We start from the raw sequence: 14,660 nt of genomic DNA, 5'->3' as shown, positions 1-14,660 counted from the left end.
TTCTTCTCAAGGAGGAATTGAAGAGATGAATTTTAACAGATGTTCGTGAGACACCATCTATTAGGTGGTGCCAACTATGGAAATGCCGTAGACCTTAGTCCATTCATGGATGGGCTACAGTCGTACAATGAAAATGGACGGTTGAAAACAAAAAGCACCAGCGGCCTTATTTGCAATGTCCACATGTAACCAAGAAAAGAACATCCGGCTCATGGAAGCGGATTGCGTACTGAGTAACTCAGTACTTTACAGCAGCGTACGGAGTTAACACTGTGGGGGCCACCTTGGACGTATGTGTCATATCCACGCCGTCCATCCATTTTTTCAGATCATTTTAGGGTATGATCCCAAAATTGGAACATATATAGAGCTCAAGTGGACCACACCAGAATATCAGGTTGATCTAAAACTTAGTGTGGTTCATTTTAGCTTTGCATATGCTTCAATTATGTCCTAATGCCATAAAATGAGTTGTTAAAACTGATGGACGGAGTGGATAAGACACATACATCATGGTGGCCCCCACAAATTATACTCAGTATAGCGTACTGAGTTACTCAATACGCAATCTGCTTCCCCGTCTCTTGGGACATTGCGTGTTCACACAAACCCTCCACCTGATCCACGGCCCAGATCTTTCATACGTGTGCCGCGTGAGCTCATCAATCTTCCCTCGTGCGAATCGCAGTGTCCTTGGCAAAGGAACGTACCTTGGAAAGAATATGCGACGCGCCTTCGCGCGAAGATTCTTTTAGATGCGAATCATGGAATCTTCTCCCTACCTCAATCAAGAGTTTTAAGACCCCCTCCCTATTCAAACCACCTTCTCATTTAAACTAACCTACACCTACCTCCGTCTCCCTAGCGCACGTTAGCAGGTACCTCTCTCTCTCTCTCTCTCTCTCTCAGCTGCATCCCTTCTTTCTACTCTTGATAACGAGAACTAATCACCAAAAAGCTGGCTGCATGCTAACTGATCCAGCCCCGATTCTCCTACCAATGTATCATATGTGTAGGCCATCTGACCCGTGCAATAGTCGGACCCCACCATGGAGATTGCCTGTCTAAAAAATTACGCCGATCTACTTGTTAGGTGCGCCACACTAAAATTTGAGTAGGACCGCCGGCCATTCCGTTAATTTCTGCTGTCTGTCACCGCTCGATGTGTGGATGGACTTAATGGTGGGCCACACCGTTTTCATGGGTCGGATATCCCGTAAAAGTGCCATATTGGCGGGAAAGATGGGGCTGCATGCTGAATTATCATGCAGCTGGTTGAAGGTATTAGTTCGTTTTGGTAGATACCAGATTACAAAGCTGTACTGTATCTTATAGGTACTTCTCTGAATTTGGGTACGTTGGGAGTGTCTCCCATAGTTTTTTTTTGGAGCTCATGGTTCAATGATCTAAACCGTTGGAATGGTGGGCCTCATCATGAATAGTGATACCTGAGAAATCTTCGCACATGCCACATGTCCAAGATCCAATTTGTCCACAGACTATACAATTACTGATGAGCACAATCTCTGTAATTAGTATGTCCCTATCCTTTATGTTTGTAGAAGAAGGAGAGAGAATTTGGGGAAATTACAGATTAGAGAGAGAAGGCTGTCTTACCCTATGTTTTATTAAAATAGATTCTAATACAGTATAGTGTTCCATGAGAGCATCAAAATAGGATATAGGATACAATCAACAATAACAAAGAAATCAGATACCATAGTCTGGCAAGGTCATGACCTTAATAAATAGGTTAGCCGATTAAGATTGCTGGTACATGTGGCAATGTTGGTTGGTGTGGCCACTACTGGCGCTGGCATGCAGTGGTGACAATAGGTGGGGGTGAATAGTTAATGTAGCGGTGATGGTAGCTGCTGTTGGTGGTGGCACCATGGTAGGTGGATTGGAAGACGGGAAGAAGAAGGGGAGAGAGAGAGAGAGAGAGAGAGAGAGAGAGAGAGAGAGAGAGAGAGAGAGAGAGAGAGAGAGAGAGGAGTTATGAATTAGGGTCAAAGAAACCTAGCTCTGATACCATGTAGAAGAGAAGGAGAGAATTTGGGGAAACTAGAGATTAGAGATAGGAGGATCTATAGCCCTATGTTTATTAATATAACCTTTAATATACAATAAGGTGTCCTGAGGTATCACCAAAGTAGAATAGAAATTTACAATCTCTCACAATCCTTGCAATTATGAGAGAGTGTGTATTTGTAATCAATGCCACTCAATGAATTCAATATGAAATGTTTATTTCATGGTAAGAGAGTATGTGATGCTATCAATATTAGCTGATTTAGTGATCAGCATTCAATATCCATGCATACAATACACGTACTAGATTTGGTCTTTTCATCTGATGGGCCCTAGTGTAGATGAGGATGTCCCAAGAATCACACCAGCTGGATGATTGTAGCCACTGATTAGGGGGTTTTTCTTATGAATTGCTGAAGTGAGGAAAAATTCTCACCTGGGGTTGACCACCAATGGGGAAAGAAAATAAATCCTCCCATAGATGGCTCAGATCATGCAACTTGTGTGATTCTTGATGTATCACGCATGGTTTAAAATGTTGTTTGATACGACTTGCTTTGTACTATTTTTGTGCTATTTATTTTAAAATAAATTGGTTTTTGGGATATTTTGTGAAATACTTGGACTAACTTTTCAAACCCTTGAAATAAAATTTTCTTTTTAAAAGGTAAAAATATATTGGGCGTACAGGAGGTAATTTAAGGCTTTGATTTTTGCTCCGTCCACACTCTCATATGCACGGGCAAGGGCTTGGGCACTTGAGGTGCACATTGCACTTCACATGTGCACATCCTTGTGAGGAGCTTGAGGATCTATTGGGTGTCCCAAGTTGATCAGACCACAAGATTGTGCTACCAGGTTGACTATGGTATGTCTACAGGCTTAAGCCTCATATGGGTCCAAGAAGATGTGCTTTAGATTGTCAGATCAAACTAGATAGAGCTGGTGCAGGTACAACGTTGGATCACATGGTTGCTACAATGTTTCTTGGTGTGTTAACCATTTGAGTCGGTTAAAAATTAATGGTTGTAGTGGAAAAGTAGTAAATAAATAGAACCACTAAGAGGCGTCATGAAGGGTTGTATGAACCGAACAGGCACATTGGAAGATGGTTATATACTCTAGATGTAAGCTTAAGATGTTGTTTATAGGGTCCAATTCTCAAAGAGAAATATTGAGGTAATTTGAGGCTATTTGCAACATGTACCATGCTGCACATGACCACAATTTACATGTCTTGGCAAAAAATTAGGTTGTTCCTTCTAACTGGCATGGTCTTGGTCTTCATTGCACATGACCAAACCATCTACGTCTGCTTTCCCTCATCTTATTACTTAGTGGTGCTACTCCTAAGTTACTTGAATGCATTCATTTCTAATTCTATCGTTCCTTGTGTTGCCACCCATCTTATTACTTGAATGCATTCATCCACCTAAGACTGGCGTGGTCTTGGTCTTCATTACACATGACCAAACCATCTAAGTCTACTTTCCGTCATCTTATTACTTAGTGGTGCTACTCCGAAGTTACTTGAATACATTCATTTCTAATTCTATCATTCCTTGTGCTACCACTTATCCACCTCAACATCCTCATTTCAACTACACTCATCCTATGAATGTGTTGTTCCTTAACTGCCCAACATTTTCCTTTTAGTTTGAGTGGTAGATGACGATCACATAGAACACTAGAGGCAAATCTCCATTTCTTCCATCCAAGCTTGAATTCTATGGGCAACATCCTTGTCAATCTTTCCAATCTCATGAATTATTGACCTAAGGTATTGATGTTGGTCATTTTGGGAAACTTCTTGGTCAACAATCTTAATTAATTCCTTGTTTTCACTCATATTGACTAAAATTGCACTACATATACTCTTGTTTAGTCTGACGAATTTTAAATCCTTTAGATTCTAAAACATTCCTAAATAAATCTAGCTTTGTGTTTACACCCACACCCTTGTCTTGTCAATCAAAATTATGTCATTTGCAAACAACATACACCATGGGATCTCTTCCTGCAAATTCCTCATTAACTCTTCCATAACCAATGTGAAAAAGTGTATGCTCAATGCCGACCCCTGGACAATGATATTCAAATATTTCCATTCTTAAACAAATTTTGAAATATGTTTCTCTAGTTACAAAATTTTAGAATAGCATAGATGGGGACTTTGATTAAAAAATGAGCAAGAAATAATAGAGGGAGAACGATTGGTTATAAACTCTTGATTTTGTTAGTTCAGATCCTCAAAGGACTTGAATTTTTATGCAGACTAGATCAACACTTTGGGTTCCTTAATGTGCTTGTTCATTCATTCTGAATGACCCAGGACTACTCTTGAACAGATGTGATCCTAAACTACAATGAAACTAGTGAACTTGGTTTAATCATAACCTATGGAGTCCCATAATCAATTAGAACCCTCAGTGGGCTCCTTGGCACCTCTCAAAGTGTAAGGTATAAAGTGTGCCTCAAGCACTACAATCTCACATGAGGAAAAGTAACCTTGCACATGCTTACACCTATATAAAAGTAAAATAGAAAGGTGTAGGAAAACCCGTTATAAACCATTCTCTCGTTCTTCTCCATATAAAATTTGGCAAGCTTGTAAAGGAGAAGGAAAGAATAGTTGCTATATTGTGTCTCATTACTGAAACTATCCATCTTTGTCTTATTTGATGAATGTCATTTTTCCTTATTTTAAAAGGCTTCATAATTCATGATTTAGAAAATTTTCCTTGAGTATTTTCGAATTTCTTAATAAAATATTTTGGGAATCCACTAACACCATATGTATGAGAAAAATGAATGGTTAGAGCTTAGTTGCATGATCCTTCTATTCAAGTGCCGCTCTCGCTTTGAAACTTGTGCTCCTGCTCCAGCTTCCTAGCTGTTTATGCTTGATAACATTTCAAAACAGACACTTCCCTGCTTCCCACCTGAATCTGTTGCGTGTCACTTAACACTTCATGCATCTATCATTTAGGGTAGAGGAAAAAAGACCAACATCATATATCCAAATGTGCATCACGTCTGATGAGAAGACTGACCTGACTTTTGGGCTTGGTAATGTTCATGGGTGCCCCAACTGACTAATGGCGCTGATCACTCACACGTGTGATGCATCGGTATATGTTATGCAAATCTTCCTTTTTTCATTTCTCCATGCAAAAACTGCTTAAGCATCTCTCATGTTCAAAATATCAGGATATACCAAATTATATCAGGCATGTATGGCGATAAATACATCAGGCGATACCTTATAGATGTTTGCATCACACCTAGGACATAATATTGCTTGAACTGTATTGTATTGTGGATACATTCTGATACTAGTGATATCAGTCGAACAAACAGAAAAAAAGAAAGCTAGTAAGAGTTCAATTTTCATGTACTATTGATATCAATTTAAAGAAAGAAACATAAAGCCAATAAGAGTTCATTTTTCATGTTGTTGTAATAATATTTTAGTAGATTTTGATTGTAACTGCAATATTTCTTTCACATTAGATCTTGAAGCGTTTTCTTGCAAATTCCAATCAATCTATTTTATCAGCGAATTTCTACTAGTTCCTGGAGTATGTCAAACCCATCTAGAGCCCTTGATGGGGTCCATGGACTACATCGGGTCCCCCATTCGCCATTCTCAGTGCATGAGACTTCTCAGCATGGGGACTGCCATCTCTCAACCTGTGATGGTTCGGAGGCTATTGGAGCAAACCAGAGATTATTAATGAGGTGGGTTCCACTAGCTACTAATATTTTAGCCTTAACCTTAAGCTTTGTATGAATTCATGACTTCTCTATAGTCTCTTGTGTAGTGTTTATCTTAGAGCATTTGAGCTTCTTTTTTGCATTATGGTATACACTAATAATAATATGATACTACTGAAATATTGTGTAAATAGAGCTTTGCTAAGCCCCACATGAATCCTTCCACATCCAAGCCATGCATTAGGTTAGCCTGCTCCAAGAGTCAGGGGGTCTGTTTCTCTCAAGGGCCACATACGTACAAAATGATGGACAGTTTGTAAGGGAAATGCCGATAGGCCACATTTCAACATAGATGAGCAGCCCACTTGATGAGAAAACTAGCCTACTTTTGGCCATCTATACAGTGGGGCCCAGCTGCTTAGAGCTCCCACAAAGTACTGGATTTGCACTTGTGGCTGTGTTTGGAGGTGTATGTGGGCTTGGTAAAATCTTGTAGGTGTTACTGGTTGATTAATCTGTGTACGTTTCAGTCGGATGTGGCAGCAGAGACCATCATGCCTGAGGCCGATACACTGTTGTCTTGGAGGAGGTACTTGAAGATGACTGCTATTGCTTCTTGTGTGCAGATTAGTTTGGTAAACCCCAATGACTTTGTGGCATATGATGTTTCTTCTCATACTTCTGTTTTTCTCTTTTAGGGGATCAGAACCTCTCAGAGACAATTGCTAATGTATTAACATCTCTGCCATTTATTGTCCTCGGCATCCAGGCCCCACGGCAAGTTTTCCTTTCAAATGGCATAAGAAGCTCCCAAGTTTGTGTTTTTTCTTCCCTTCATGACATCTAACACCTCGTCTTTCATTGAGCATGCAGGAAGAACTTGAATGGCATACTGTATGCAAATTCGTTGATCGGAGTTGGAGTTGCCTCGAGTTTATACCACTCCTCAAGAGGAGAAATCAGGAAGTATCTGCGATGGGCTGATTACACAATGATAGCCACGACCACAGTCGTAAGTGAGATCTCATTTGAAAACCATTTAATGAATCCGAGAACTGTGGGCTAGTTTCATTTGTACATGTAATCTTATCAAGAAGCATGAATATTACATTAATGGAATACGAAAGTCCCTATAACAGATTGTTATGCATTTTGCAATGAATCTGAATGGGTTAGCTCATTGTGCCATAAAATGCTCTGCTTTCGTATTGTTAGAACTTGATGCAAGTGGAATTTAGTTTGTCCATCGAGCTGTTTACCCTGATCAAGGTTCCCTGGATCGTGGGTCACCATGGTACGCAGTTCACAACTTCCTCCAATACATGGTTCTCTAGGGGTAGGATCATGTCGGTCTCACCAATACATACACTAAAGTCTATGCGATATAGTTTTATATATGAATGAATATTACAATTTATAATGAAATCAGTAATGTTGTTATTATAGACCCCACATGTCCATTCTATTGAATAAATCAAAATATAAATATGTGCAGTTTGCATTGTAAATAAAAATCGGACAACTAATTCAACAGTAACAGTATAGAACCATAATTTTGGGTTGCTAAAAATAGCGATATGGATCTCCATTGACCCATCATCTGGATCACATGATTTGGAACACAAAACGTAGGGCTTTGGTGATTTAGGTAACATTCCTTGATGATACATGTTGAATTCGTTTGACCACTAAATCCCAGGGACCCATTTTATCGAAACATTTTTTAGCATATTGGTAATGACTTTTAAATAAATTTTTATGTTTGATTTTTATATTCTTGGTATGACTGACTCTTATCTGTTGTGAATCCCATACCCGTACCCATGTCATGTCATATCCCACATGGGATTTGAAGGATCTGAGTGTGCAACCAACAATATCTGTTCTATGTATCTTTCATTTGTGATAATTCAAAATTAGATCTAAAAAGCATACTCATGGCATATATCTGCCATAGTTAGTGTTAAAGGGTGAGGAAGCCTTTGTAATAAGCTTCCGATCAGATTTTGGGTCCAGTTTCATTGCCAAATACCAGTTTTCCAGTAGTAAAACTTTGCTGTCTACTGTGTATGTTTTGGCTATTTGATACCATTTAAGTTAATCCATGAAAATTCAATTTCTATGACGAAAACTTCCTATGGTGGTTTTCAGAACTCTGTTGAAAAGTTCAACGGTTTAAGCAAACTGCTGTCATCATCATAATACCCTTGTCCAACTATTTGGCATCTGCTCTAAGAATCCTGTTCGTCAATCTTATTGGAATTTGAAATTTCTTGATCGATTGGGAGAAGTTCTACGATCGGCTGCACCCACGATTTCAATCCTTCTACTTTACCTGGACATGGAACCGTCAGTCACATCCTTTATTTTCTTGTCTCCCCCCGCACCCCCTCCTTTTTTCCCCCTAACTAATGTATATTTTTTCAAACACCACAGTGTAGAGTAGTTTAGTTCCTTTTGACATGGTATTAGAGAAGAAGAATAACAATACCTGGTTCATCACTGAGCCAAGTTCCCTATGTATGGGATTTCTTTCTGGAACTGAAATTTCAGATTGGTTTTGGAACCAATTTGATTCAGTTCTTATTTTTGGCTCCTTTCAAATCTTTATCTTCCTCTTTCTTTTAACTGTCTTTTGTTGATTCTATGCATCATGTGGAATATTGTCATCAGATGAATTCTTTGACTTATAGTATGTATTGCTTCATTCTTGAGTTCACAATGATATGAAGCATAGTTCATAAACCCAAAAATTTGACTCGATGTCCAGCTGGGTCAGCTCGTATTGAGGACCTGGACGAGCCTTGACTTATCTTGACTTAATAATTAATTAATTAAATTAATAATATTTAATTAGCCATAAGTGTTTAATATACATGTAAAGTTAATCAAACTGTTAAAGTAAACACAGATGCTGTCCTTCTATAGATATTGAGTTCGAAACAATCCTTATACTTTCCCCCAACCATGTTTCCTCATCACGCAGCTTGGAATCACATTGATTCAAGTTGACTTGGTCGAGTTTCGAATAATGTAACCGTGTTTTAGAACTATGACATAGAGTGTGATCTTGCAGGTGAGGCACTGATGAAGTTAATTCAACAAATCATCTGTGAAACATGTACCAACCGGCAGTAATAATCAAACGATGGTCTAAGATTGTTATTCATTCTTTTAATATATCCTAGAATAATCACATTTTTAACCATTTCCATCAATTCCTTGTATGAGTTATTATTGTCACTGTTTGATTTTTATTTATTTAATTAAAAATGGTCAATACATTTTTCCCCCCTCTAGCGTTTGCGTTTATTGCTCCTGTGCACTGAATACTTTCATTTATTCTAGTGTGGATAAATGAACTTTTTCTGCAGTGTCTTTCGAGGGCAATCGGGAATGAGAATCCAAAATTGCTAATGGCAGCATCTGCATTGTGTCTACCATTTCAACCATTGATGGTTTCAGTTCTCCACACCGGCATGATGGAGGTAATACCCAATCTACTCAGCATCTAAATTCAAAATCTCAAGATTTTCATAGTATTGCAGTTTCTTATGTGGAGAGATGCACGATTTTAGGTGTTCATACAGTTGCTATTGCACTTCTGTCTATTTTTCAATTGAAATGACCAAATTACTGTGATTTTTTCTTGCTACGTGTAATGTACCTTTGGTGTTTTGGAAAGATAGGAATTGAAATGAGCTTCTCAAATGCTGTCAAGTGTTTCTCTCACCTTCCCCATTGCTGTTTCTTTTGGTGGGTTGTCCCACTAGTCACATGGTGCTGACTCACAGGATTCTGTAGTCTGTACATGTGGGGCCCACAGTGTGGTGATCAGTGGATGGTGGATGCCCCAAAATCACCAGATAAGAAGATCCCATTTCTTTGATCTTTGGACTATTTTCCATTGAAGATGGACTGGTGTTGAGTTTCTCCTCAACCATCTATTGTAGGCTACTGATCAAAGGGTTAGGATCTTCCAAATTTGGAAGATTTTTGGGTATCACACATCCACATTGCACCCATTAGATCAATGGTCCACATCATTGAACCATAGCCTACACGAATGGAAATACATGTCATCCAACCGAACTTTTGCTGATTCAAAGGACTCTCTTAAGGGCCTAGTTGGACGCACTTGTGCAAGAGGGAGTTTCTGAAGAAGGGTGTTTCAAGCCTGCTATTTCTGTCAACTCAATGAAAACCAGTCGGATTGGTTTCCATCGAGTTGGCATTTTAGTGCATATTTTGTCAAGCAGGATGGTGAAATGGGGATTTGCAAAGTGAATCCAAATGCACATCAATACCCCGGTTTAGCTCAAAAGCTGGTTTACGCCTCAAACACCCTTTGGAGGGTGTGTCCAAAAGGGCCATAAGTCCTCTCCTCTAGAAGCAGTTTATATCAATTCCATCCATCGTATTTTGTAGGTCCTCTAGGAACTCTTTTTGTTTCAGCATTAAATGAGCTCCACCTTGTAAAAATTTCTTCAAGCTGGGAAGCCAAACCCCAAATAGCTAGGACAAGGCTATGATGATAGTGATGATTATGATATGTGCTTTGGGCATTAACGGCATTGGTCAAAGAATATTGGATTACCATCCGAACCCCAAATAATGACCACCCAAGCTGTTGGGAGAAAGATCCCTTCTCGACCACAAATACAACAATATTGTAATCAAAAGAAAGTAGAAAGAAAAAAGGAAAAATACAACACAGATTTACGTGGTTCCCTTTCGGTACGTCCATGTATTCACGCCAATTCACTATGCTCAAAGGTAAAAAAACGAAGAAGCGACTTTCAATACAATGACGGCTCTCTCTCTCTCTCTCACTCTCACGAGAGAATATATATTACCTCAAACAAACTAGGGTTTACATAAAATTCCATGTGAAATTACGAAATTACCCTCAGGTGAGGGGCGTAGCTCCTAGACTCCAAGTAAGGGGGGGTGCTGCCCCCCTGCAACCCTCAATGAGCTTAGCATAGAGCTCAACTTGCGAAAGTGGTGGCCGGATGAGCAGTACACCTCTAACGATCAAGCTCTACAGATCCTAACACAAGCTACCACTAGAAGCCAGCCCCAAATAGCTAGGGTGATGGTTATGGTGGTGATGGTGATGGTGATATGGTAATGGTGATGGTGATGATTAAATGCTTGGGCGGGCATTTTAATCAATAGCTGGGGTGAGCATTTTTTGGAATTAAATGCTTTTGGTCAAAGAACCTTGGATTAACATCTGAAACCCAAATGATGATGGTCACCTAAGCTACCATTAGAAGCCAACCCCAAATAGATGAAATGAGGCTATGATGGAGATGGTGATGGTGGTAGCCGTGATGATGATGATCCATGTTTTCAGCATTAACTGCATTTGGTAAAAAATGGATTTACATCTGAACCCTGGTCAGATTACTAATTTAAATTTAAACGCACACACATGCACTCTTCCGTGGGCTGGAAGACACAAATCATAGTATTAAAATCCTTGACTATTCGGCGTAATTTTATTCAAGAGTACATTTCCTTTTCTCAAGTGACTTTCAAGGCTGTTTCGCCACTATCTGTTCAAGTCTCTTTTCGGTTCACAGAATTGATTTGATTAGTTGGCTTGATCAAGCCATCTTGGTGTTTTGATGGCTGGTTGTATTTATAATTGCAGGTTGACTAGCTGGTCCATCGGGGACCAATTTCCCTTCCAGCTCAGTTATGTAGTAGGAGCATAGACAAAAGGGAAAAAGAAGATCACTGTCCTTTGAATCCGAAAGGGTAAAAAAGGGGTCCTGTAAATAAAATTAATAAGATGAGTTGTCCTCTCAACAACGCAATTGATATGTTTATACGAGCTTGGACTCCTTAACTTACCCGAATAGAAACTTAATAAAAATAGTGAAGTCATTTAAACCGATTCAAACAATCTTAGATGATTCAAACAAGGATTTTTAGTTATGACTGAACTCTTCAAACCTTAAACGACTAAAAAAATAAAATTGGTAGTATCTAAAAATGGAAAAGTTTGACTTTGAACTAATATTCAACCCCTAAAATGGCCTCTTTTTTTTTTCTTTTTTTTTTTTTTTTGGGGGGGGTGATTTGTATTGAGCCAATTGACTCCTAGCTTTTAAAGATATCTTATAATAGTGATTTTGACAACCAGTTGCAAAGTCATGGCTGTTTCAAGCTCAACGTGCATTAGGCAGTTTTTGCCCTAGATTGGAGCCTCTGAGCTTTTGATCTTGGCGCTCCATAAAGTCGTCTGCAACATCACTCAGATTGCTCTTCTTTTGGATGCGTCTGGCTCATATGCGTTGAATTGAATCACACCCACAAATCTGGTAAAAGTGGAACTAACCAAATTGTAATCTCCATAGCATTAGTATTCACTTTCAAGGATCCAAATTGAAATTGCACTACTTCCAAGTTGGACTAGGAAAGGAACTAAATTGCATTCTGAGTGCTACTTATTTTGCCATTTCCTCTTGATTAACCCGAGTTTACAATTCAATTCACTTGCGCATCCAAACATGACATTCGGGTTCTTGCTGTTCTCAACTTACAAGATCTGTCGTCCTTGTTTCCTTTGCAGGTAGCATTCGCAAGAAGAGCATTGACGAAACCAGAGCTGAGGATGGCCCACAACCTTCACAAGATGTCGTCGCTATTGGGAGGTGTGCTTTTTGTGGCGGATGATTTCTTCCCTCAGACTCCATACATCCATGCTGCATGGCATCTTGCAGCAGCAATTGGTGTTGGTACATGTCATACACTTCTCGAATGACTATGCTCAGTGGTACATGCATATATGACTATCATCAATGATTGTTGACCTGAGAATGCATATATATAGTCAGACCCTCAATCTGCACAAGTGGGGCCCACATTTTCATGATGGGCCCCAACATGGATGGTCCATCCTCCAAATATCTCGCCCATGGGACAATCCTAACCTGTTGCTGATCAGGGAGCATGTAAGTAGATAAGTCTTCCGAAATAAATAAATAAAGATGTAGGAGCAGTGCAAGTTTGGCAGAAAGAAGTCCAAAGATTTGATGGCCAGGAGCTTCCAGGCATAGATCAAAAACCTGAAAGCTCAACTTGATTCCATGTTCAGCCGGGTCAGGTTGACTCGAAGACTCGATCTGACTCGACTCAATATTTAATTATTGTAAATTGAAAACGTTTGGATTATAAATGGATATTTATTATTATTTTATTTTATTTTCTACACTCATTCACAACCACACACTCCACATGGGTAGTCAAACCTATGATCTTGGTGTTGAAACTCACAGTCTACCACAGAGCCATGAGTAGGGACACCAATGGATATTTAAATTATTTAGATTTAGTGTAAGTAATACAAACCATAACTCAAATAAGTAACTACATAGTTCACTGGTGAAGTGCATTGCTTCCTTTGGTCAAGGTTGTGGTTTGAATCCCTCTCACCTTCTTTATTTATAGTTAAGTCCAGGTGAAGTGAAGTCAGGCTCACCACTATGTTTCCTAGTGACAGATTTCTCAGATTCAAAGTGAAAATATGAAGATTGAAGGATTAAAATGTTCATCAATTTTTCAAAATTCAATAGAAATGACTAGAGAAATGGGAAATCCTTCTATGAAATGATGCTTATTGGCCTTGATCTTCTCTTTGAGCTCTTCAATCTTCAGAAGCAAGATGATTCTGACTAGTAGAAATAAAATTTCAGATTGAAGAACCAATTGAGTCACATTTCTTTCATCTACTCTCTACCTTGTTCTTCATCTAGGTGAAGTCAGGCCTAGAACCTAGCCGAGTTTCAAGTTGAGTTAGTGAGTTTTGGAACTATGCTCAAGAGACCATTAAGAAAAGGTACATAGCCCAGATATTCCTAGAGTGTGTTGTTGGCTCCTAATATCATGGAATTTCATGATACTTTCTACCAAATTTCATAATATTGTGGGAATTTCCTCCATTAATTTTGAGAGAGTTTTAAATATTAGATTTTTACGAGACACAAGGAATTTGAAGTAAAAGTAAGAGCATTTAGGTAGTTTGGAGGTGTCTTACTAATTCTCAACTAAGTACGCGGATTGCTTGCAGCCCTACGAACTGTGGGGCCCCACTATGATGAATGTGTTATATCCATTCCGTTCATCAGTTTTGCAGGTCATTTTAGGGCATGACCTCAAATACGAGGCAGATCAAAAGCTCAAGTGAACCACAGGCCCACCATTGAAAGCTTCTTGTGGACTGTCGATGTTTTGGATCAAGCTGATATTTGGGTTTTCCCTTCATCAAGGTTGGAGTCACCTTATGAATGGGTTGTATGGAAAATAAACATTAGGGTGGGCCCTAGGAAGGTTTCAACATAGGGTGTCATTATCCCTACTGTTTCCTGTGGTGTGGTCCACTTGAACTTTGGATCTGCCTCATGTTTGGTCTCATCATGCCCTTAAATGATCTATTGAAACGGATGGACGATGCAGATATAATGCCATACATCATGGCAGGCCCCACATGGGATAATGGTGTATATTTTACTTGTTCCATACGAGCATCCCTACTATTTTAAAATCTGGATGTGATAATACGCACGCCTTAACAGCATGTGGCCAGCACCTACACCAAAACAAGGCTTCCTACAGTAAATCCCAACGTGTCGCCCTATTACTATAGGATATGCCGGAACTCTGGCCTTTGGACATGGGTCATCTTCCGATGATCTAGATCATTTATATGATGGCTCTCACCTTAGATATGGTGTATGTATAAAAAATAAAATCTCTTTTGAATATTTATACATACGATCGATTGATTTTTTTCCTTTTGAATTTAAACAATCTTTCTAACTTTTAAATAATCAAAAGGTTGAAATACTTTAATCTAAGAGTTATTTAAATAATCAAAAGGTTGAAATACTTTAATCTGA

General features: G+C 39.1%; 1 protein-coding gene across 5 annotated transcripts; it reads left to right on the top strand.

Moving 5' to 3' along the window:
• Positions 1-655: 655 nt before the first annotated feature.
• LOC131251453 (uncharacterized) lies at positions 656-14,439 on the top strand. 5 transcript variants are annotated; one of them, XM_058252155.1, is made up of 9 exons: positions 834-878; positions 5,021-5,162; positions 5,591-5,772; positions 6,279-6,337; positions 6,447-6,525; positions 6,622-6,760; positions 9,123-9,236; positions 12,335-12,416; positions 13,898-14,439. In XM_058252155.1, exons 2-9 carry the CDS (start codon positions 5,130-5,132, stop codon positions 13,912-13,914), a joined length of 705 nt encoding a protein of 234 aa, XP_058108138.1. In that variant the 5' UTR covers positions 834-878; positions 5,021-5,129; the 3' UTR covers positions 13,915-14,439. The 5 variants fall into 5 exon arrangements, with proteins under 5 accessions (XP_058108135.1, XP_058108136.1, XP_058108138.1 ...); XM_058252150.1 differs by lacking the exon at positions 13,898-14,439 and having other exon boundaries at positions 836-878; positions 6,447-6,529; positions 6,626-6,760; positions 12,335-12,955; XM_058252151.1 differs by lacking the exon at positions 13,898-14,439 and having other exon boundaries at positions 838-878; positions 12,335-12,955.
• The last annotated feature ends 221 nt before the right edge of the window (positions 14,440-14,660 follow it).

This window comes from Magnolia sinica, chromosome 7, assembly GCF_029962835.1.
Source record: "Magnolia sinica isolate HGM2019 chromosome 7, MsV1, whole genome shotgun sequence".
NCBI classification, from domain to species: Eukaryota; Viridiplantae; Streptophyta; class Magnoliopsida; order Magnoliales; family Magnoliaceae; genus Magnolia; species Magnolia sinica.
This window is presented reverse-complemented; position numbering and strand designations above follow the sequence as displayed.

Bases quoted from the DNA above. Each gene is read 5' to 3' on its own strand.
- LOC131251453 (XM_058252150.1), top strand. From the start codon at position 5,130: ATGGCGCTGATCACTCACACGTGTGATGCATCG. The intron at 5,773-6,278 runs GTGGGTTCCACT...TGTACGTTTCAG, and splicing joins AACCAGAGATTATTAATGAG to TCGGATGTGGCAGCAGAGAC. The intron at 6,761-9,122 runs GTAAGTGAGATC...CTTTTTCTGCAG, and splicing joins TGATAGCCACGACCACAGTC to TGTCTTTCGAGGGCAATCGG.